Raw genomic sequence first — 24,315 nt, 5'->3', positions numbered from 1 at the left:
GTGGATTGCCTGGTTTAAAGACACTCTGGATACCACCTTAGGCATAAATGTAGGATTAGTTCTCATGGACACCCTATCATGATGGAAGATTAGGAAGGGTTGCACTGCCATTAAGGCCTGTAGTTCCGAAACCCTCCTTGCTGAAGTAATAGCCAGTAGGAAAGCAGTTTTCCATGACAGGTATTGTAGATCTGCTGTTGCTGCTGGTTCAAATGGAGGGAGTGTCAACTTTTCTAGTACAAAGTTCAAGTCCCATGCTGGTAATGGTGGTTTCCTAGGAGGTTTTACATTCTTGATCCCTCTGAGAAACTGCCTGAGTAGAAGATGTGAAAAGACAGGAGGATCAAAGCTGTATTCTGCTGAAATAGCTGATGCATGTATCTTGATGGAGGAATAGGACAGGCCTGTATGTAGAAGCTCTGCCAAGTACTCCAGGATGTTAGCAATATCTATGTTCGACACATCTTTTCCTCTTTCAGTACTCCAAATGACGAACCTTTTCCATTTTCCTGCATAGTTCCTTCTTGTAGAAGGTCTGCGGGCTTCAAGGATAATGTCTTTAACCCTTTGTGAAAGGTCTGGGTTAGTTACTGCTATGTGATGTTCCAGGCAGTCAGTTGCAAGGTTTTTAGGTTTGGATGTATGATGTTGTAGTTGTTCTGAGTTAACATCAGAGGCATCAGGGGTATTGACCACATTTTCTCCCGAGACATGCTCCTCAGCAATGGGTACCAGTGTTGTCTTGGCCAGTTCGGAGCTATCAGAATTATCCTTGGACGTTCCTCTTTGATTTTCAGTAGTACCTTGTGCATCAAGGGAAGAGGTGGGAATGCATATGCTGTCAGGCCTTTCCAGCTGAAGGATAGAGAGTCCACCTTCCATGCAAGTGGGTGGAATGTCCTTGTGCAGAATTTTTTGAGCTGGTGATTTTGTGGGGATGCGAATAGATCTATTTGTGGCATTCCCCATTTCTTTGTGATGGCCTTGAAGATGTCCGGGTGTAGCATCCATTCGTGAGCATCCAAGGTGGTTCTGCATAAAATGTCTGCTAGGGTGTTCTCTTTTCCCGGTACAAATATTGCCTGTAACTGGATGTTGTAGCTGAGAGCCAGATTCCAAAGGTCCAAAGTCATTCTGCATAGGGGGTAAGAATGAGTGCCTCCCTGTTTGTTGATGTACCACATGACTGTGGTTTTGTCTGTCCTTATCATCAAATGGCCTTCTTTGAGGAATGGTCTGAATTTTAGGATTGCCAGTTTTACTGCCAGCATTTCTTTTTGGTTTATGTGCAGGTGCAGCTGGTCCTGAGTCCACAGTCCTTGCACGCATTTGTCCAGCATGTGTGCCCCCCATCCTAGGTCTGAGGCATCCGTTGTGATGGTTTGGTTTGCTCGAAAGTTGTGGAAGGGTAAGCCTGGGTTTGACTGGCATGCCCGAGCCCACCATAGGAGCTCCTGTTTTAAGCATGGGATTAGTGGTATTTCTGTTTCTAAGCTGTGCCTGTGTTGAGACCATAAATTCTTTAGGTACCACTGTAACTTTCTCATATGCAGTCTGGCATGTGGGACCAAGATTATGCATGATGCCATGAAGCCCAAGGCCTGCAGAACTTTTCTTGCTGTTAGTTTGTTCTGATTTGTTAATGCCAAGAAGTAAAGAGGGAGTTCTCTTTGTTTTTCTGCAGTTAGGAATGCCATCTGTTTTACTGTGTCCAATTCCGCGCCCAAGAAAGTTCTTGTCTGGGATGGTATCAGTCTTGACTTTTGAAAATTGACTGTGTATCCCAGGGCTTGTAGCAAGTAAATGACCCTTTGTAAATCTGTTGTCAGCTTGCTTTTGTTGTCCGCTTGTAACAGGCAGTCGTCCAGGTATGGATAAATTTGGATTCCCTGTACTCTGCAGTGAGCGATTACTGATGCCAGGCATTTTGTGAATACTCTGGGCACAGTGGATAAGCCAAAGGGCAATGCTGAGAATTGATAATGCTCTGATCCTGCAAGAAATCTGAGGTATCTTCTGCAATTTGGTCGAATGGGGACGTGCAGGTATGCCTCCTTGAGATCTAGAGTTACCAGCCAACACTCCTTGCCCAGCATGGGAAGAAGTTGATGTAGGGTCAGCATTTTGAATTTTGGGACAATGATGTATGTGTTTAAGATGGACAGGTCGAGAATAGGTCTCCAGTTTTTTTCTTTTCTTGGTACTAGGAAGAGTCTGGAGTAGAATCCTTTGCCCTGTTCTGTTATTGGTACCCTTTCCACAGCTCTCATCTTTATTAATTCTGCTGTCTGGTGCAGGGCTTCTATTTTTGATTTGGGGGCAGGTTTGGCATTCCTCTTTTACTGGTAAAGTGTGGAAGTGGAACCGGTAGCCTTGGTCTATGGTTTGCAAAATCCACTTGTCTTTTGTAATATAGTGCCAATTTTTCGAGAATAAGGCTAACTTTCCGCCTAATGGTGCTGCTATTTGCTCCCTGGTAGGCGGAGTCAGAGCCAAGTCACTGTGATTGTCCTGTTGCAGTGGCAGTGGTTGCGTCTGTGCCTCGGTTATTGCCTTGCCACTGTCGTCCTCTGTAGGCACCTCCTCTGGATTGATTTCTGCCCCTAGAGCGTCTTTTCCTGCCCCTTTGGGATCTTGTGGAGTCAGGAAAGGACCAATTTTTGGCAGGCCAGTTCCTGCTAAACCTTGGGGCTGAACCTGTAGGAAATCTTTAACTGTTTGTACAGATTTTGCCTTCTCTTCCATTTTCTTCATTACCTGCTGGGCAGGTTCCCCAAATAGACTGGCCTTATCCATAGGAGCATCCAATAGCTTAGCTTTAACATGATCCGCAAGACCTGTTCTTTCAACCATGCATGCCTTCTTATCACTGTGCCAGTCATGGCTGATCTAAATGAAGCCTCCAGTGCATCATAGCCACATTTTAAAGAATGGTTACTAACCTGTTGGATGTTATTCACCATTTCTAATACATATTTCTTATCTAAAGATTCATCAGAGGACAGCTTTTTAATTAACTGATCAAGCATAAATTCTTGGTATTGGATCATGTGAAACTGACAGTTTAAAGCTCTAGCAGAGAGAGTAGCAGAGGTGTAGACTTTTTTCCCATCTCTAAGGACCTGGATTCCCTTTCAGAGGAATAGGGTTTTTTGCTGTGGTCGAGGCTACTGCCTTAGGCCCCTGGGATATAGTTTCGGGGTCAGCAAGTGGGGCCTTGTATAGGTGGTGATGAGTGTCTGGCACCCTGTAAAATCTATCTGGTTTGGCAGGGGCTGGAGGTAAAGAATCAGGAGCAGTGCAGACATCATTAAATGCATCGTCCACATCAGAAAGGACAGGAGGTATAGCTAGGGGCCTATGTTGTGGTAAGTGCAGAAAAGTCCTAAGCCTTTTTCTTGAATCTTGGAAATCTTGTCCCTGCCATTGGAATTGTTCTCTCATGGCATGTAAGGTTTCCCCAAAGGAGAATTCCTCTGGTGGAGAGGCAGCTGGAATGGATTCTTCAGCATCTGAGTCTTCATAATTGGAAAAAGGAGCCTCTGGCTGGTCTGTAATGTCTGAGTCATCCACAGAATCATCAGAGGACACAGGCTCGGGGGGCTCTGGTCTAGGTCTCTTTTCTGGGGGCTGAGAGGCCCTGTCTGGGTGAGATTGGGATCCCCTAATTAAGGATATTAAATCTTCTGCCAGAGTAAGCATTTGAGAACTAGAAGTGGGCCTGAGTGAGGGTGGTTTAACAGGCACTGATTTAGCTGATTTGGCTGCTTTAGCCCTGGCAAAGGCCTTAATAGACATGGCTGCAGGAGGCCTAGCAGCACCACGTGCTGGGGTAGAGATATCCAAGGGGATGGTGTCTGATAGATCAGTGGGAACCACAGTTGTAGGCAAAATTTCTGAGGCTGATTCAGATAAGGAAGCAGGAGCCTCAGAAGTAGTCATGGATTCGGCTGAAGATTGACCAGTTTTCTCGGTTTTGGCCGAAACCGAGACACTCGCGGCTTGCTTAACCGTGGTTTCGGCCGAAACTGCGGACCACGAGTGTCGGTCTTTTTCTTTGCGTTTTTTAACAATTTGGGTAGTCGGAGGATCCGACGGCATAATGTACGCAAAATCAGAGCCGAAAAACTGTTCAGCAAACTCCGACCGACGCCTAAGCGTTCGTCGGTTGAAGGAAGCACAGGCCGAACAGGCTGCTACGTCGTGGTCTGGGCCTAAGCAAGGCAAACAGTAAGAGTGGAAATCTTTATGAGGTATTTGTTTCCCACAAGTTAAACAGTTATTGACTTTTTCTGACATCGGCTGAGGCAAGAAAGAGTCCCCAACGGGGTACTTAGCTTTTAGAAGTCTTGAAGTAGTATTCGGTAGTAGTAATCTCTGGATCTGACCGACCGGCACTTGCGAACAGCTTCTGCTTGGGCCACGGCAAGAAAGACTGAGGAAAATGGCGTCGGCTGATGCCTTTATACCCGAAGACCAGCAGAGATGACGTCGGGTGAAGTGCGACATCAGCCGAAGCCGGACCCAGACTTTGGAATCCGGCCGACCGAAGGGCTGCCTGACGACAGGACAACCCATTTGTTATGACTGCAGATGCATCCATGAAGGACATCTTCTGAGGCCGATTCAACTAAGGTAGCAGGAGCCTCAGTAGTAGTCATGGATTCGGCTGAAGATTGATCGTTTTCGGTTTCGGCGAAACCGAGACACTGCGGCTTGCTTAACCGTGGTTTCGGCCGAAACCGCGGACCGCGAGTGTCGGTCTTTTTCTTTGCGTTTTTTAACAATTTGGGTAGTCGGAGGATCCGACGGCATGATGTACGCAAAATCTGAGCCGAAAAACTGTTCAGCAAACTCCGACCAACGCCTAAGCGTTCGTCGGTTGAAGGAAGCACAGGCCGAACAGGCTGCTACGTCGTGGTCTGGGCCTAAGCAAGGCAGGCAGTAAGAGTGGAAATCTTTATGAGGTATTTGTTTCCCACAAGTTAAACAGTTATTGACTTTTTCTGACATCGGCTGAGGCAAGAAAGAGTCCCCAACGGGTACTTAGCTTTTTAGAAGTCTTCGAAGTAGTATTCGGTAGTAGTAATCTCTGGATCTGACCGACCGGCACTTGCGAACAGCTTCTGCTTCGGGCGCCGCGTGGCAAGAAAGACTGAGGAAAATGGCGTCGGCTGATGCCTTTATACCCGAAGACCAGCAGAGATGACGTCGGGTGAAGTGCGTCATCAGCCGGACCCAGACTTTGGAATCCGGCCGACCGAAGGGCTGCCTGACGACAGGACAACCCATTTGTTATGACTGCAGATGCATCCTTGAAGGACATCAGCGGCCTTGCAGGAGGCCTCCAGAGAATCAAAACCACATTGCAAAGTATACTTTCCAACTTGTTCAGCTGCATGCAATAAATCCTGCATTTCTTTGTTTTCTGCACATTCAGAATTTACCAACATTTTCTGTTTAAGCAGTGTCATGACATATTGCTGATATATGAGCATAATGAAACTGGCAATTTAAGGTCCTTATAGCCAAGGTAGCAGATGTGTAAATCTTTTTTCCCCATCTGTCCAGTGCCCTAGAATCTCTGTCAGAGTGGGTAGGGTTTTTTGCAGTGGAAGGCTTAACCCCTTTGGGACCCTGAGAAATAGTTTCTGGGTCTGCAGCAGGGTTTTTGAAAAGGAATTTATGAGAGTCAGGAACCCTGTAGTATCTGTTGGGCTTAACAGGAGCTGGAGGTAAGGAGTTAGGGGTCAGACTAGACTCTGAAAACACATCATCTACAATGTCTAACACAGGTGGAATAGCTAGAGGCCTGTGTTGAGGTAGTAGAAGGAAGTCCCTGAGCCTCTTTTTAGATTCTGAAAAGTCTTGGCTCTCCCAGTGGAAATGCTCCCTCATGGTATGCAAGGTTTCCCCAAAGGAATAGTCCTCAGGAGGAGAAGCTGAAGGAATAGATTCTTCAGCATCAGAATCCTCATAGGGGGGGAAGAGAATACTCCTAATCAGAGTATCAGAGGAAATGGAAACCTGATCTGAAGATTCATAGTCTGTCTCTTGCCTAGGCCTCTTATCAGGAGGGGGATGGGAACCCCTGATTAAGGTAATCAAGTCTTCGGCCATTTTGAGCATCTGTTTTTTGGGCATGGAGGCCTGTCCATGTGGCTGGTGAAGTTGTTTCTTTTCTTTTAAAGGTGCTTTAGTCTTTGCCTTTGATGCTAAAGTCAGTTTAATGAACAATTGTTTAGGTCTGAAAACACACTCAGAAGCCGATGCCTGCTCAGCGGCTCCAGACCAATCTGAGAGAATAGTCTCCGAGGCTCCAATACCTTGAGTTTCCAGTGGCCTGACCGACTCCACGTGGGAGTCGGCAGCAGCCTGTGACTCTAAAGTAGTGGGCGTCAGGGGCTGCGAAAGCGCCATACTGAGAACCGGCGACTAGCTTAGGAGAAGCTTCGTCATCGTTTTGGACCTTGGTTGCCTGTCTTTCTTTTTCTTTGTGCTTTTTGTGAACTCCGGTAGTTGGATAGCTATCCGACGACATTAAATCTGCAGCCAAAATAGCTTAATGCAAAATCGTACTGACGCTTAATAGTGCGTTGGTTAAATCTAGCACAAAACCGACAACTTGAAATGTTGTGGTCAGGGCCTAGGCAAGGAATACAATAAGAATGAAAGTCCTTATGATCTGCTTCCCACAGGAAATACAATTATTAACTTTTTCTGACATCGGTCTGGAGCAAGAAAAAAGTTTCCCCAACGGGGTATTTAGCTTTTAATGAAGACTTTGGATCTGAAACTCGAACACGAAAATCTCAGGAGTTGGCCGACCGGCACTTGCAAACTGCGTCTGCTTCGGGCACCGCGCGGCAAGAAAGAATGAAGAAAATGGCATCGGATGCATCTTTTATACCCCTGATGACCTGACGTCAGGGAAGGGGTGACAGCAACCGACGCAGGACCTAAGACTTTGGAATTCAGGCCGACTTAGGGCAACCTGCCAACAGGATTACCCAAATGTAATGACTGCAACAGTTAAACAAAAAGAACATCCACATTGCAAAGTATGCCTTTTAACCTGTTCTGCTGAATGCAATAAATCATGTAACTATTTTCCACACAATCAAAAATCAACTTAATTTTCTGTTTCAGTAAGCCCATAACATGCTGTTGATATTTAAGTATATGAAACTGGCAGTTTAAAACCCTGATTGCCAAGGTTACAGACGTATAAACCTTTTTACCCAATCTATCCAGCTCCCTGGAATCTCTATCAGAAGGGGTAGGATTTTTGGCTGAAGAAGCCTTAACACCCTTGGGACCCTGAGAAATAGTCTCACGATCAGCAGCAGGCTTTTTGAAAAGAAATTTGTGAGAGTCAGGAACCCTGTAATATCTGTCTGGCTTACTAGGAGGTGGAGGCAGGGAATCAGGAGCCATGCTTGATTCTGAGAACACATCATTAACAGTGTCGAATACAGGAGGTATTGCCAAAGGCCTATGCTGAGGTAGAAGAAGGAAATCCCTAAGCCTCTTTTTTGATTCAGAGAAGTCCTGACTCTCCCAGTGAAAATGTTCCCTTAAAGTATGCAAAGTCTCTCCAAAAGAGTAATCCTCAGGAGGAGATGCAGATGGGATGGATTCCTCTGCATCAGAATCCTCATAAGGTGGAATAGAAAATTCCTGATCAGAAGAGGAATCAGAAGAAATGGAAACCTGATCTGAAGATTCATAATCAGTGCCTTGCCTAGGCCTCTTAGCAGGGGGGGGGGGGGGGGTTTGGGAACCCCTGATCAAGGTAATTAAATCCTCAGCTATTTCGATCATTTGTATTTTAGGCGTAGGGGCCTGAACACGTGGCTCATGCATTGGTTTTTTAGACACAGAAGTAGTTTTTTACCTTGTTTTTGTTGATGGCGTCGGTTTAATATAAAAATGATGAGGCCTGAAAACACAGTCAGAAGCCGGTGACTGCTCAGTGGCTCCAGACCCATCCAAGGGAGAGACATCTGCGGGTTCAATACTTTGCAAATCTCGTGGCATACCGGACTACGAATGGGTCTCGGTAGAGGCCTGCAACTCAAAAGTAGCAGGTATCAGGGGCTGCGAAAGCGCCTCACTGAGTACAGGCAAACCGGTGACTGGCTTAGGAGAAGCTTCGTCATCGGTTTTGGACCTCAACATTCTGTCTCTGTCTTTTTCTTTGCGTTTTTTTGTGAACCCCGGTAGTCAGATTGCTAACCGATGACATTTCAGGGTAGTTAAATCTTGAACCAAAATATTTAGAAGCAAAAATATACAAACGCTTAATAGTGCGTTAGTTAAATTTAGCACAAAACCGACAGCAAGGCACGTTGTGATCAGGGCCTAGGCAAGGAATACAGTACAAATGAAAATCCTTATGAGGTATTTGCTTTCCACAAGTAATGCAATTATTAACTTTTACTGACATCGGTAAGGAGCAAGAAAACGTTTCCCCAACGGGGTACTTAGCTGTAGTTTGAATACTTCGGTTCTGAAACTCGAAAATGAAAATTTCAGGAGTCGGCCGACCGACACTTGCGAACTGCTTCTGCTTCGGGCACTGCGCAGCAAGAAAGACTGGTTAAAATGGCGTCAGCTGCATGTTTTATAACCCTGACGTCATGGAAGAGGAGACAGCAACCGACGCAGGACCCAAGACTTTGTTATTCAGGCCAACTGAGGGCAACCTGCCAGCAGATTACCCAAATGTAATGACTGCAACAGTGAAACACGAAGAACATCTAAGCCCTGTGGCACACAACATTTCAGAGATTAATTAGCAGAATAATTTAATCCTGGCACACCGTCTGGAAAAGGTCTGAGAGGTAAGAGGCAAACCAAATGAGTACCTTTTCAGGGAGACCAGAGAATGTTTTATAATTCTCAAATGTGAGAAAAAATGACACAGACCAGTTTCTTAAAATAAAACTAAGTCTTTACTACTAATAATTTAATAGTATGCATTGTCTTGTACATGATACAATACACACTTAAAACAGCAAAATAGTACCTGTTCATTACTCGTAGAAGATATACCAGATTCTGCCTCCTCTTCTCCATGTTTTTCTTCAGACTTAATCTTCCAGTACCTTCCTTCTTGAAGGAACCGCTGATGCAGTTCTAGTTCATCACATGCTTTCTTCCAACCCATGCTTCGTTTAACCTGTAACTTATGAATGTTGGTTGTAATGCTCTGAGTGTTGTCTGCTGGAATCCAAGCCCTTTATAAACAAGTACAGTAAGTAAAAGAAAAATAATGTAGCTCAGATATATACCCTAAAAAAATCATTCTAAAACCAGTCTGCAAGCCTCAAAACAAAATATTCTTATCTTACTGAAAATGATAAGACAAACATACATTTTGACAATTTTCTTACCTTCAGAAAGTACAGTTTTGTACCTACCATAAATGTAGATGTCCGATAGGCATGCATCTGCAGTCCTTACAAATGGGTTGTCCTGTCGTCAGGCAGCCCTTCGGTCGGCCGGATTCCAAAGTCTGGGTCTGGCCTCGGCTGGGGTCGCACTTCACCCGACGTCACAGCTGCAGTTCTTCGGGTATAAAGGCATCAGCCGACGCCATTTTCCTCAGTGTTTCTTGCCCCAGATGCCAGGTGCCCTCTAGGAAGGCTAAATTTGGATAAATGCAAATGGTTCCAAATAGTAGAGAGCAAACAAAAAATAAGCATGTATGTACATATATACAAACAAATACACCATAATAGATTCCCCCAGCCAGCTACAAGATGGGCAAATACCCTAGGAGTACCACAGAGGGGAAGGAGGGTAATCCTGACTGCAGATGCATGCCTATCGGACATCTACATTTATGGTAGGTACAAAACTGTACTATGTCCTTCAAGGATGCATCTGCAGTCCTTACAAATGGGTAGAATACCATAGCAAACTGGGGGAGGAGAAATAAGATTATGGTGTAGTTAAGATCCCTTGCAAAACAGCAGTGGCAAAACCTGCTCGGGATCTGGAGTATAAAGGTAAATTATAATGCTTGGCAAATGTATGCACGGAGCTCCAAGTAGCAGCCTCTAAAATGTCTTTGGTAGCCACCCGTAGAAAAGCTGTGGTAGTGGCTGTAGCCCTTGTAGAGTGAGGCCTGATGTTTTATGGAGTTTTCTTCCCATGGTAGGAGTAACAAAATCTAATGCAATTTCCTATCCACTTAGAGATTGTCTGTTTTGAAATTGCTTTTCCTTCCATTCCTGTTGCATATGCTACCAGTAGCTGGTCAGTTTTTCTATTGCTCTTGGTCCTGTCCAGGTAGTAGCGTAATTGTCTATGTACATCCAAGGTATGCAAAGTCTTTCTCCCTGTTCTGTGGGTTGGGGAAGAATGTAGGTAGGTGGATAGCTTGATTTAAAGATACCCTGGAGACCACCTTTGGCATAAAAGTAGGATTTGTTCTCATGGACACTCTATCTTGATGGAAGATCAGGAAGGGCTGTACTGCCATTAATGCCTGTAGCTCAGATACCCTTCTTGCTGAAGTGATTGCAAGCAGGAAGGCAGTTTTCCATGATAAGTATTGTAATTCTGCTGTTGCTGCTGGTTCAAAGGAGGGAGTGTCAACTTTTCTAGCACAAAGTTCAAGTCCCATGCTGGCAATGGTGGCTTCCTAGGTGGTTTTACATTTTAATTCCTCTCAGAAACTGCCTGAGCAGAGGATGTGAGAAGACTGGAGGATCCAAGTTGTATTCTGCTGAAATAGCTGATGCATGAATCTTAATGGAAGAATAGGACAGGCCGTTGTGGAAGAGCTCTGCCAAGTATTCCAGGATGTTGGCTATGTTTACCAGTGACACATTTTCTCCTTTTGCAGTACTCCAAATGTGATATCTTTTCCATTTTGCTGAATATTTTTTTCTTGTTGAGGGTCTGCGAGCCTCCAAGATAATGTCTTTAACCCTTTGGGATAAATTTGGGTTATTTGGTGTTATGCAATGTTCCAGGCAGTCAGCTGCAGTGTTTTCAGGTTTGGATGCAGGGTGTTGTAGTTGCTCTGTGTTAACAGTAAGGGAACTAGGGGTAGAGGCCATATTTGTTCCCGAGACATGCTCCTCAGTAATGGGTTCCAATGTTGCCTTGGCCAGTCCGGAGCTATCAGGATGATCCTTGGACGGTCCTCTTTGATCTTCAATAGCACCTTGTGCATCAAAGGAAGTGGTGGGAATGCATATGCTGTCAGGTTTTTCCAACTGAAAGATAGGGAGTCCACTTTCCAAGCAAGTGGGTGGTATGTCCTTGTGCAGAATTTCTTCAGTTGGTGATTGCGTGGGGATGCAAATAAATCTATTTCTGGTAGTCCCCATTTTCTTGTAATGGTTTTGAAGATGTCCGGATGCAGCATCCGTGGTAGTTCTGCTTAGTATGTCTGCCAGAATGTTTTCTTTTCCTGGCACAAAAATTGCTTGTAACTGAATGTTGAAGCTCAGGGCCACATTCCAGAGGTCCATTGCCATCCGGCATAGAGGGTACGAATGTGTGCCTCCCTGTTTGTTGATGTACCACATAACTGTGGTGTTGTCTGTCCTTATCAACAGTTGACCTTGTCGAAGAAGTGGTCTGAATGTCTGAATTGCCAGTTTTACTGCCAGCATTTCCTTTTGATTTATGTGTAGGTGCAGTTGGTCTTGAGTCCATAAGCCTTGTATGCACTTGTCCAGCATGTGCGCACCCCAACCGAGGTCTGAGGAGTCCGTTGTGATGGTCTGGCTTGGTTGAGTGCTGTGGAAGGGCAGTCCTTTGTTTGATTGACAGGCCTGAGCCCACCATTGGAATTCTTGCTTCAGGCATGGGATTATTGGAATTTGGATTTCTAGGCTGTGCTTGTGCTGAGACCATAAATTCCTTAGGTACCACTGTAACTTTCTCATATGCAGTCTGGCATGTGGAACCAATATTATGCAGGATGCCATGAAACCCAAGGCTTGCAGGACTTTTCTTGCTGTTAGCTGGTTCTTCTTTGTTAATGCCAAGAAGTAGAGAGGTAGTTGCTCCTGTTTTTCTACTGTTAGAATGCCATTTGTTTTGATGTGTCCAGTTCTGCACCCAAAAGGTTATCCTTTGGGATGGTATCAGCCTTGACTTTTTTATATTGACTGTGTATCCCAGAGCTTGCAGTAGATAAATGACCCTTTTCAAGTCTTCTGCTAGCTTGTTTTTGTTGTCCGCTTGCAACAGGCAGGCGTCCAGGTAAGGGTAGATTTGGATTCCCTGAAGCCTGCAATGAGCAATTACTGATGCCAGGCATTTCGTGAACACTCTGGGCGCAGTAGATAAGCCAAAGGGCAATGCTGAGAATTGATAATGCTCTGATCCTGCAAGAAATCTGAGGTATCTTCTGCAATTTGGTCGTATGGGGACGTGCAGGTATGCCTCCTTGAGATCTAGAGTTACCAGCCAAGACTCCTTGCCCAACATGGGAAGAAGTTGCTGTAGGGTCAGCATTTTGAATTTTGGGACAATGAGGTATGTGTTTAAAGCGGACAGATCGAGAATAGGTCTCCATTGGTTTTCTTTTCTTGGTACCAGGAAGAGCCTGGAGTAAAATCCGTGTCCTTGCTCCATAGATGGTACCTTTTCTACAGCTCTCATCCTTAGTAAGTGAGTTATTTGTTTTAGAACTTCTGCCTTTTGATTTGGAGGAAGGTTTGGCATTCCTCTCTTTGGTAGAGTATGGAAGTGAAACCTGTAACCTTGGTCTATTGTCTGCAAAATCCACTTGTCTCCTGTGATGTAATGCCAGTTTACTGAAAATAAGGCTAGTTTCCCGCCTAAGGGTGCTTCTAGTTGTTCCCTGGTAGGCGGTGCCAGAGCCAAGTCACTGTGATTGTCCTGTAGTAGTGGTGGCGGCTGTATCTGTGGCTGTACCTCGCTGGTTGTTAGCCTGCCACTGACGTCCCCTGTAGGCACCTCTGGATTGACCTCTCCCTCTTGAGCTCTATTCCTGCCTCTCTGAGCTCTGGAGGTGTCTGGAAAGGACCAATTCTTGGAGGGCCAATTCCTGCTAAACCTTGGAGGTTGGACCTGTAAGAAATCTTTGACTGTTTGGACAGATTTTGCCTTCTCTTCCATCTTCTTCAGCACCTGTTGTGCAGGAGAGCCAAACAAATTGATCTTGTCCATGGGAGCATCTAGTAGCTTTGATTTGACATGGTCTGGTAAGGCCTGCTCTTTTAACCATGCATGTCTTCTGATCACTGTGCCAGTCATGGCTGATCTAAAGGAAGCCTCCAGTGCATCATAGCCGCATTTTAAGGAATGATTACTGACCTGCTGAATGTTATGTACCATTTCCTGAACAGATTGTTTTGTCTAATGGTTCATCTGAGGACAGCTGTTTAGTTAATTGGTCTAACATAAATTCTTGATACTGGATCATGTGGAATTGACAGTTCAAGGCCCTAGCTGAAAGAGTAGCAGAAGTGTAAACTTTTTTACCCCATCTCTCTAAGGCCCTGGATTCCCTTTCAGAGGGGAGGGGGTGTTGGCAGAGGTAGCTGCTACCGCCTTAGGTCCCTGGGAGATAGTTTTGGGATCTGCAAAAGGAGCCTTATACAAATGATAATGTGTGTCCGGGACCCTGTAGTACCTATCGGGCTTAGCAGGGGCCGGAGGAAGTGAATCAGGAGCAGTACACGCATCATTAAATGCATCATCCACAACAGTCAGAACTGGAGGGATGGCTAAAGGCCTATGCTGTGGTAAATGCAGAAAGGTTCTAAGCCTTTTTCTAGAGTCTGAAAAATCCTGGCCCTGCCACTGAAATTGTTCCCTCATAGCATGCAAGGTTTCCCCAAAGGAAAATTCCTCAGGCGGAGAGGCAGAAGGAATGGACTCTTCAGCATCAGAGTCTTCATAAGGGGAGAAAGGACCCTCTGGAGGGTTTGAATTATCTGAATCATCAGAGGAGTCATCTGTAGAAACTAGCTCAGGGGGCTCTGCTCTAGGCCTCTTCTCTGGAGGTGGGTGAGAAGCCCTGTCTGGGTGAGGTTGGGATCCCTGGATCAAAGAAATGAGATCCTCTGCTAGACTAAGCATTTGTGAACTAGAGCTAGGCCTGTGAGAGGGGGTCTTAGCAGGCACAGTTTTGGTAGATTTAGCTGCTTTAGCCCTGGCAAAGGCCTTAATCGACATGGTTGCAGGTGGCCTAGCAGCTCCACGTGCAGGGGTTGAAATATCCAAGGGGATAGTATCAGATAAATCCTGGGAACCTGCAAGAGCAGGTGGGATTTCAGTAGCCGATTCCACCAGGTTGGATGAGGCCTCGGTAGGAGGTAAGCTTCGGCTGAAGGAAGAATCGCGAGCTCGGTTTCAGCGAAACCGAGACACTCGCGTTGGCTTAACCACTGTTTCGCCGAAACCGGACCGCGAGTGTCGGTCCTTTTCCTTGCGCTTTTAGATATTTGCGTAGTCGGAGGATCCAACGGCATAATGTAAGCAAAAGCGAGCTGAAAAACTCCTCAGCAATTCCGACCGACGCCTAAGCGTCCGTCGGTTAAAAGAAGCACAGGCTAGGCAAGCTGCTACGTCGTGGTCTGGGCCTAAACAAGGTAAGCAGTAAGAGTGGAAATATTTATGAGGTATTTGTTTCCCACAAGTTAAACAGTTATTCACTTTTTCTGACATCGGCTGAGGCAAGAAAGAGTCCCCAACGGGGTACTTAGCTTTTTAGAAGTCTTCGGTAGTAGTAGAAGTATTCGGTAGTAGTAATCTCTGGTTGTGACCGACTGGCACTTGCGAACAGCTTCAGCTTCGGGCGCCACGCGGCAAGAAAGACTGAGGAAAATGGCGTCGGCTGATGCCTTTATACCCGAAGAACTGCAGCTGTGACGTCGGGTGAAGTGCGACCCCAGCCGAGGCCAGACCCAGACTTTGGAATCAGGACGACCGAAGGGCTGCCTGACGACAGGACAACCCATTTGTAAGGACTGCAGATGCATCCTTGAAGGACATCTGGGGCCTCCTCAGAAGCAGAGAACAAGGTAAACATATTATGGTGTACCTTCAGGTGCAGTAAAGTTGCACATGTTACACACAGAACACAGCAACATATATTTCACTGGATTTGGTAGGCAGTTATAGAAGACGGTAAGGGAAATGTGCATATGAGCTTTAGTCCCCTCCTCTAATATCAACAAAAGACAAGAGTAAAGGCTGATGAGAATGCAAGGATGCCAGAAAAGGCCTACCCTTCAAACTTTACTTCTTGTGGAGATGCACTAGCTGTGACCAAGAGTTGCACTTGTGACTCACTCGTCAATCCCTGTATGAGAACATTTTCAGCAAAGTTATTCTTTTGGCAGCAAGGTAGAATATGTTGTTCCTCCTTCAAAACCTCACACTGGCAGGGTTCAAACACTGGTATCTGTGGCACTGTTTGACATTGTGCTCATCACCAAGACAATATTGGCCATGCTGATAGAAGTTTCAACTAGTAAGGTGACAACCACAAAAACCCTTGGTCATCTTAAATCTAGGCAATGAATGTAAGAATTTTCACTAACATGTGGGAATTAAGATTAAACTGCAGTAAAAGCAGATAAAACCATTCAGGCTAAAGGTGGTAGGCATGCAATATCAGAGTGCAATAGCCCAGTTAAGGAAAGCTTGGATAGAAACTACTGGACTGTGACTGGTGGAGAGTATGAACCCAAGGACTTAAAGAGGGTCTCCAATGTTAAATCATTTGCTTCCTTTTGAAAGTCTTCAGCCAAATCCTGGGAAGCGTGGCCAAAATTACAACCCTAAGAAGAAATCATCCAGGACATTAACCTAAGCAATACCATTCTACAGAAACACATCACTGAGCCTACCTACCCTGGCCACAGCATCACAATAGTCACTATTTCATCAGATAATAAGAAAAATCCATTGAGGAAGCAAATGTTATGGGCATTTTCCACAGACTCCTCACACAGACACAAACAGCTCGGATAGCTTCTTCAGAACACATCTATACGGGAATATTACAACTGGAACAAGTCACAGAATTACATAAGCTAGAGTACAGTGGAAGACAAGAACACCCTCTTGATCATGATATTTGTGATACATCAAAGTGAAAAGTGTTGTGGTCTCTGGGATTGAAGAAACAACACAAGAATCTCTGGGACATTTCACTGAGATGTCACTCCACTCTGCTCTGGGTATGGAGGCACAAGGAACTGAATTTGGATGTTTCCAGGAAGCACAAACAGCAACGTCCAGGATAAACTTTATTTGTTGGGGGTTAACACAAAGATCCTCACCCTTTTTCCACAGATACTACTTCAGCAGTTGCTGAAGTGAAGAACAGGAACAACAGGCTAGCCCACAGATCTCATAAGTCTACGTGTTTCTGCAAAGCAAGTGTCATCATCAGAAAGGGAGTATTATTATCACCGACTGTCTGTCTCAGAAACAGTGTCTTCAGGACTATCAGATTCCCTATGCCACTGTGAAACTAAACCAGGGGGAGTTTAGCTCCAGCAGAGGTGGGGGCTGTGCAAACTCACCTGATAAGCAGAGCAATGGCAAAACAGCAGGTGGGCACTTGGTGTTTGGGAATGCATCAAAGACAACATGAGCCACACATAACATGTCAATGTTGTAAGAGGCCTGCTCAGGATATTGAGTGGGTATCAGTTATCCTTTACAGGGATGCATTCCTACACCTGCACAGCATGCACACATACAATATGCGTGTCATGTCTCAGAGACCACATGGCATGGGTGGACATACTGTAAGCATTTCTTGACTGAGATGGAAGCAAGAAAAACGCACTTCTCTGCAGTAGAAATAAAGACTTTGTACATCTGGTACTATGAGGGAAGGTCAGTGCTGACACCACAGAATGCATCTCTTGAGGTAGCTACTACTGGTACACTTTTGCTCCTCTCACTAACAGTGACAGCAAAAGTTGACGGTTTCACCACAGGGACAGTTTTTGTAAGGAAAGGCATTGGCTGCTATCTGGCCTTCTGATCCCTTATTCTCTAGTTTCTGGTCATAACCCAAGACTGCATGAAGGATTAGTCCTGCTGGTTCCTGGTACTTAGCCTCAAGCTTCTCACTTTTACAGGTGGCTGGGCTGTGGTGCTGTTACGTGACAAGTTTTAACATCCTGCATCTTCACTAACCAGTATTGTGTGCTGCTGCGGAATCTGGCAAGGTCCCTGCCAACTGCATGAACACTTTTATACACTTAAAGCACTGAATGTAGAAAGTTTAGAATATGCATCAAGATCACGCTCAAAACAGTGGAAGTGACAGGAAACAACTGGAGAGCACAGGGAAAGAGCGCTACTTCCTAGTATGGAACATAATGTTCTGTCATATACCAACAGGTGTGTTTCCCACAGGTGCAGGAACTACAGTAATTTCAAAAATGTGCTGAGCTGAATATACCAAAGAGGAAATACTAACAGTTATCCGTGCCTTCAAAGTCGTACCTGTCTTGTTCAAAAGACAACCTTGGGGAAAAATGTGTGCATTTACTATCACCTCACCAAAGACAAGAAGTTGTGTTGCTAAAACGGTCTGTAAGTCAGAGGGCAAGTCCTAACGATGCTATTCTACCACCCAAAGTGAGGATGTTCAACATGGGGACTTCATCAAGCTATTTCTGAAGCTTGCTGATATAGTACCATCGTGTAAGTAAATTCACCATAGCAGTGAATGTTCTAATGCATCACTTTTGCAGGAGCCTAAGCTATTTGGGTCTTATACCAGTGACTGGCCAGTTTTCTAAACTTAATGGTGCATGTCATGCACTCCAACTCTCAGGAGCTCAAAGGGATCGCCAATACAAAGACAGAGCACCAATTTAGTCAGAGCTTTGCTGCCCAGAAAAAGGGAGGCAAGAGTTCTGAAAGGATAATACTAGGAAATAAACCCAGCAGAAACTATATACACAAGTGTGTACATATTCAAACTCTGACAACAGAAAAGGAAAACAGCCAAAATAAAGGGGCTGGATGGAGGGTCTGCTACTGCAACAGTAATCTATTAGAACATCTACTGTTATGATAGGTTTACTTACACAACTGTATTATGCATCATGTTCCACATTTTGAACACTTTTGCAGTAACTAACATTTTGTAGGTCTATTACCACAGCTTAGAAACTAAGAAGCAGGGAGGAAAAATAAATTAAGAATTTTGGAGCTCTGGAAAACAGCCTGTTCTAGACCTGGAAAAGGAATTCAGTTTGTAATCTTTGTAAATGTATGTTTGTTTGTGTCTTTTGGCTTTTCCCGGTTAGGGATCGCCACAGCAGAACTCCGGTCTGCTAATGATTGGCAGTTGATTTTTACATACCAGCTTGCCAGGCCTGGCACACAACCTTCAACGAAGGTACGCCCATTCACGCATGTCTCCATGCAGAAGACGGTCTAGCTGAGAATCGAAGCGGACAGTGTCTTACTGTGAGGCGACAACGCTACCGCAGCACCACCACCGCCTTGGGACAAAGTTGTTGCACCTGGAATACATCTTAAGTCCATTCCTTTTTAGAAAGCCCTCGTGGGATTGGCTATAATCCTTCCTGAAAGTGGCTTATTACAGTGAGTGTAACAAAGGCAATAGCATAAGACAACCATCTGGAAATAGTCTGCTTTGACACTGGTTGTCATTTCCTCTTAATTTCACAGGACACAAACTGCTGATCAGTTTTTGAAAGCTTGAGTTTTGTCTAGAGATATGTATATGAGCTGCCCGCAGGCATCCAGAGCATGAAGAATATTTTCTCCCCTGTTCTTGGGTTCAGGGAAGAAAGCAGGAAGACTAATAGTTTGGCTTAAGGTAAACTCTGAGGCCACTTTAGGCATAAAAGTGTTATTTTTCAAAGAAACCATGTCCTTGTGAAAAATAAGGTAGTGTTGACTCCCCATAACTTGTAACTCAGATACTCACCTAGCAGAAGTCTGAACAAGTAAAATGCTCTCCCATATTAAGAACCTTAACTCAGCCTGATGAGCTGGGATTAAGTGGAAAAAAAGTATACTTTTCAAGCACTAAGATCCCAAGGAGGAGGCACATGATTTCTAGGTGGATGGATATGTAACACCTCTTTCAAAAACTGTTCAACTTGAGTATGTGTAGAAAAGGGGGATCTAAGGGCAGATGGGCAGAAATACTGAACTACTACAGTACAATAAGAAAGGTTAGAGGACAGTAACTCACACAAATAATCAAGGACCAGAGACAGCCAAGCCTAAAGAAGGTCCTGGTCCTTGGATTGGCATCAACTAGAAAATCTTTTCCACTTGTATTATGTATGTCTAGATGAATTTCTGGTAATGTTAATGTTTTTCGCCTCCTTTAGCTTTTTTTTTTTTTTTTTTTATCTTTTAGCTTTATGGAGCTTTTCTCCCCGGGTCTCCTCTGAAAATGGGCTCACGCCCAGACGGACTATCCCGGTTAACAAATGTAAAATAAAACAAATAAATACATTTAGTACTTGCTGTACATCCTCAAGGGGGAAAAAATGCAGGAAGATTCTATCATCCAGACAGTCTGTTTTCAGGCTGGGGTGCATCAAATAACCAGTCTTGTGTGAGCAAATCCAGTCTGTGGGGCAGAGTCAAACTGAGATGAACTGCTACCTCCCAGAATAGCATAGTATGTCTGCAAAGAGGGTACAATACGATACCCCCTTGTTTACGTACCACAGCACTGTGGGGGTTGTCTGTGTAAACTAGCAGAGGTCCTGGGGACCAGAGATGATTTAAGACTTTCAAAGCATTGATCACTGCCAACATTTCACAGACATTTTTATTCTTCTGTTTGCCCTTCCATACAGCTTGCACTTTCACCACTTTGGAACCTGTTCCCCACACCAGGTCTAGTGCATCTATACTGACAGACTGGAGATGGATCAGAAGGGAGAATGGGAGATCTGTATTGCAAAAAATCTGGTTTACCCATCATAAAATCTTCCTTTTTACAAATGTCAACATCTGAAAACATGAAGGGTGCAGATGTAGAATCCAGACTGACCTGAGCTACCTCTGCATTTTCCTCATATGGAGTCTGGGATGAGAATCACTGATGCCATATATATCCCAAGATTCTAAGAAATGCCTTTGCAGATGTCTGGTGTTGGTGGGTAAATCTCAGGAAGAAAGTACAATTGTGCAAGTAAACTTACCATAAGAGTAGATGTTCAAATGATCGTGATTGCAGCAGCCTAAGCTCTATAGGTTATATAGGTATACAACAGCCAACCAGCTTCCAAAACTTTCAGGGCATCTTCTATGTGCCCACAATCCATTAACTTAAGCTGAGCTGAAAAAGTCAACTTTGGGCACCAAGCAGCTTTCATGCCAAAACAGGGAGGAAGGATAAAGCCCTGAGAAGGCAGTACTAGGAATATAACAATAAAAGTCCACATCCTGGCATAAAATGTACAAAAATAAGGGAGGGACACTACTGCAGCTGTGATCATTCAAGCACCTACTGTTACAGTAAGTTTACTTACACAACAATACTATGTTCTTTAAGGGACCACTGCTGCAGTAGCATAAGACATGGGTAGATAATCATAGCATTTGACATGACTGGGAAGTGGAGGGATGAGTGTCCAGGAACCCCTAGAGAATGCTTCAAGCAAAGCCTGTCCTAAACTTGAAGAAATCTAGTTTACAGTGCTTTGTAAAAGTGTGCACAGAGGACTAAGTTGCTGTTTCTATAGCACTTCCAAAAGCCAGCCCTTTCCAAAAAAGCCACAGATGAAGCCAAGGCCCTGGCAGAGTGAGACTTGACCCTGCCTGTAACTGTTTTGTTGTGGGGGATATAACAAAAAGTAATAGCATGAGATGACCATTTTGAAATAGCCACATACACTTTCCAAAGGTGTTAGCTATATTTCTTACAAAAATTACAGTCTGTTCTCACATTATCTCTATTTTTCTTCCAGATGTGAAAAACAATTTGTATCCTTTCATTAAACATTAACTTTTAGCCTTAAGAAGAAACAGACTGGCTAAACCGTAAATAAACTTAAATAAACTACGTAAGCTCTGTGCTGTTGTATTTACTGTTGTAAAGTACCAAGTCTGCATGGAATTGCTTGTATAACTACAACTCGCTGTTTAAACCCATCTTACCCTACTGTTTATTCACTAACTGCTTGTCAACATCCTATTAAAAGTGGATTACACTGCACCTTGTAGATTTCACTAAAAGCATACCGTTTCACTTAAATGCTTGCCAACATCCCTTTAAAAGTTAATTCTAGATTCCACCCAGGACATAAAACTGCTTGTCTTCAACTCAAGCTAGGAGTTTATATAAAATACCTAGCTAGTTATTTTGCAAATGCAAGAAAAGTACAATAATTTTCATGTTTGTCATATTTCCCTTGCTATTTCATTCTTATTTATTTATTTATTAATCTAAGCATCTACTTCTGTAAAAACGTGAACTAATTATTTTTTACTTCTTAAATATTATATGATCAACCACAAACCCAAGCAGTCAAAGATCACAATGTTATATTGATCCTTCATTAGACCCATTATAGAGTATAATGCCCCATTTGGTATGTACCTCACAAGACAACAGCTGGAAAGGCCACAGAAATACCTCACTAAAAGAATCATAAGCCTAAAGCAGATGCCATATGCTGACTGTCTAAAAAAACTCCAGCTATACTCTGTGGCATATCGTCTACTCAGAGGCGATCTCTACTTAACATAAAAGGCCATGTCAATCCCTGAGCTGTTGGACATGTTCCACTTAAAGAAATCCCAATCCCTCAGAGCCACACGCTCCAGGGATCTAAACCTTGTCATCACAATGAACAAAACATGCTGGAGGGATAGGTTCCTGACCCAGAGACTCCCCATACTCTGGAATAGACTGCCCATACATGTCAAGCAGAGTGCCTCCTTAGCCCTCTTCAAAAGGAACCTTGATGATTGGATGGGAGACAGGAAATTCACCCCAGGGATCATGTCAGTTGCCCTGCTAGACAGGGGTTCAGAGAAGTAAATATTGTGGGAAGAAATATCCAGGGAATTGTTATGGCTAGGCTTGTATAGGCCCTAGGGCCGATAGCCTAGTACCAACCTATGAACTTTAACTTGCTTCTTTCAGCCTTTCTAATCTTTTTACAGTGTAAAGCATGGCTACATCACAACTAACAATGCAGAATTTCTTACTTTAATATTGCTAGCGTAGACAACAGTCACTGATAAAACTCCACACACCTCAAATGTTTAAAGTTCCTCTGACTGCATAAATACATAACCACTTTATAAATCAATATGCAGTTTGCATCTGGAAATGTATAAATTCCAAAACTGTTTTACTTATAGTCCCTTCTTCAGTTTATAAGTATTTGGTGTGAAGTGGGGTTTATACTTAGCAGTTCTTTCATAAGTTTGACACACAGTCAACAAACAAACTTCCATCTTTTCAATTCACTTTTTCTTGCAGAATCACAGTTCATATATCCAAATTATATGTAGTGGGATTGATGCTTTACAGAGCACTGATATATTCACTAATTCCACTTTATTGCTGTTCTCATTCAGTAAGAACTCCCAACACCAGTCTTTAGTTTGAGTCCAAGGTCCTCCTGATTCTCCTAGTCAGTTCCAAGGCTTTGTTTTTTGTCACTCAAGCATTTCTATTTAAAACTATGGAAAAGGTTTCACTAACAAAGCCTCCCTATGGGCTTTCTGACTGTTAGAAAATTAAGAAGTAACGTCTACTTCAGCTTGTTGGCTACAGTCTCCCCCTCCCCCAAACCTGATCTGGATCCAAAAATGTATTTATTTCTCCAGGGCAATAGGATACAGCAACTTGAATCTTATACCTGTCTCTCAACATCCCAACTGCAATGATAAGCTTGCTTCACTTCTCTTCATTGTACAGAGGATAATTACTTTCCACAAACACATTGATGTTCCCAATTTTTAATACTCAGCCCTTCTGCCCTACTTTTGTCAGGAGCAGCTGTTTTTGTTGATATGACGGTTTCTTTACTAATATAGGTCTTGGCTGTTTTCTCACATTTGGAGGATACACATGATGTGCTCTCTCACTTCATAAATCCAACTGTGGAACACCACTCCAGTTTGTTACTTGTACTTCAGTCAAATTAATGCAATTTACTACATTTAGCTTCCCTGGTATTGCAAAAAATCTCAGGTTTTGCATGTATGGTTTTCCAGTTTTACTTTTAAACAGTTTGTCTTGAGAAGCCTCATGTTCAGCAGTCTTTACTTCATCTGAATCTCTGGTTTCTGTAGTTTTATCAGTTCCTCTGAAAGGTTCTTTTAAACTTTTTCTATTCTTTCCAGCCTTTTGTCATTTGACTTTATATATTCCTCCAGTTTATTTTTAAACACATCTGACTACATTTAATATACTATTTCCTTCAAATTGCTAGAAGCCATCTTATTTACTAAAACGGCAAAATGAACTGCTTTTCTGCTGCATAGCTGGGTGGTCCTTCCCAGGCAGAGCTTTTCCTTCGTTTTTCATAAATTTTCCATTACATTTGCAAATGTGTTTCTTTCTTGGTATCCAAAAGTACAGTTTTGTACCTACCATAAATGTAGATGTTCGAGTGTTCACCCTGCTACAGTCTTCACACTTGTGTTATCCTGCCGTCAGGCGGTCCCGCAGTCATCCCGAATTCCAAAGTCTTGGTCCGGCGTCGGTTGCTGTCGCTTCTTCCCTGACGTCAGTGCGTCAGGGGTATACAAGAGGCATCCAACGCCATTTTCTTCAGTTTTTCTTGCCCCAGATGTCAGGTGCCCCCAAAAGGTAGGCAATATATATATATATATATATATATATATATATATATATATATATATATATATATATATATATACACACACACACACACACACACATATGGCTATATAAAAATGAAACAGAACCCTTAGGTACAATCAAATACACCACAGAGGTAGTATAGGATAAAGTGGTAGAGATAAGTTCAGCTAGTTCAGAGGGGATGGAAGGAGGGTAACCTGGACTGCAGCAGGGTGAACACTTGAACATCTACATTTATGGTATGTACAAAACTGCACTATGTTCATCGTGTTACCCTGCTGCAGTCATCACACTTGGATTGAATCCCAAAGCTAAGGAGGGGAGGTGGAGTCAAACAGGGTTAGAAGAGGCTAGTAGGCCCTGCAAAACTGCAGTGGCAAAACCAGCTCTAGTCAGAGTAAAGAGGTAAGTGATAGTGTTTGTGGAAGGTGTGCACTGAACTCCAAGTAGCAGCTTCCAGAATATCCTTGGATGGCACTCCCCTGAGAAAGGCTGCTGAT

The 24,315-nt window shown here is 43.8% G+C and overlaps 1 protein-coding gene across 6 annotated transcripts in view; it reads right to left on the bottom strand.

Moving 5' to 3' along the window:
- The window catches only part of ZMYND11 (zinc finger MYND-type containing 11), a 1,778,022-nt gene that overhangs the window by 349,437 nt on the left and 1,404,270 nt on the right, over window positions 1-24,315 (bottom strand). For all 6 annotated transcript variants that reach the window (XM_044064681.1, XM_044064682.1, XM_044064678.1 and 3 more), the window contains one exon: window positions 9,032-9,242. In XM_044064681.1, the coding sequence (XP_043920616.1) occupies window positions 9,032-9,242 (211 nt within the window). The remainder of the gene's footprint in view (window positions 1-9,031; window positions 9,243-24,315) is intronic.

The sequence above is a fragment of the Protopterus annectens genome, chromosome 3.part0, assembly GCF_019279795.1.
Source record: "Protopterus annectens isolate FY-2018-M chromosome 3.part0, PAN1.0, whole genome shotgun sequence".
Taxonomy (NCBI): domain Eukaryota; kingdom Metazoa; phylum Chordata; order Ceratodontiformes; family Protopteridae; genus Protopterus; species Protopterus annectens.
Note: the sequence above shows the minus strand (reverse complement) of the source record. Positions and strands in the feature narration are given on the sequence as shown.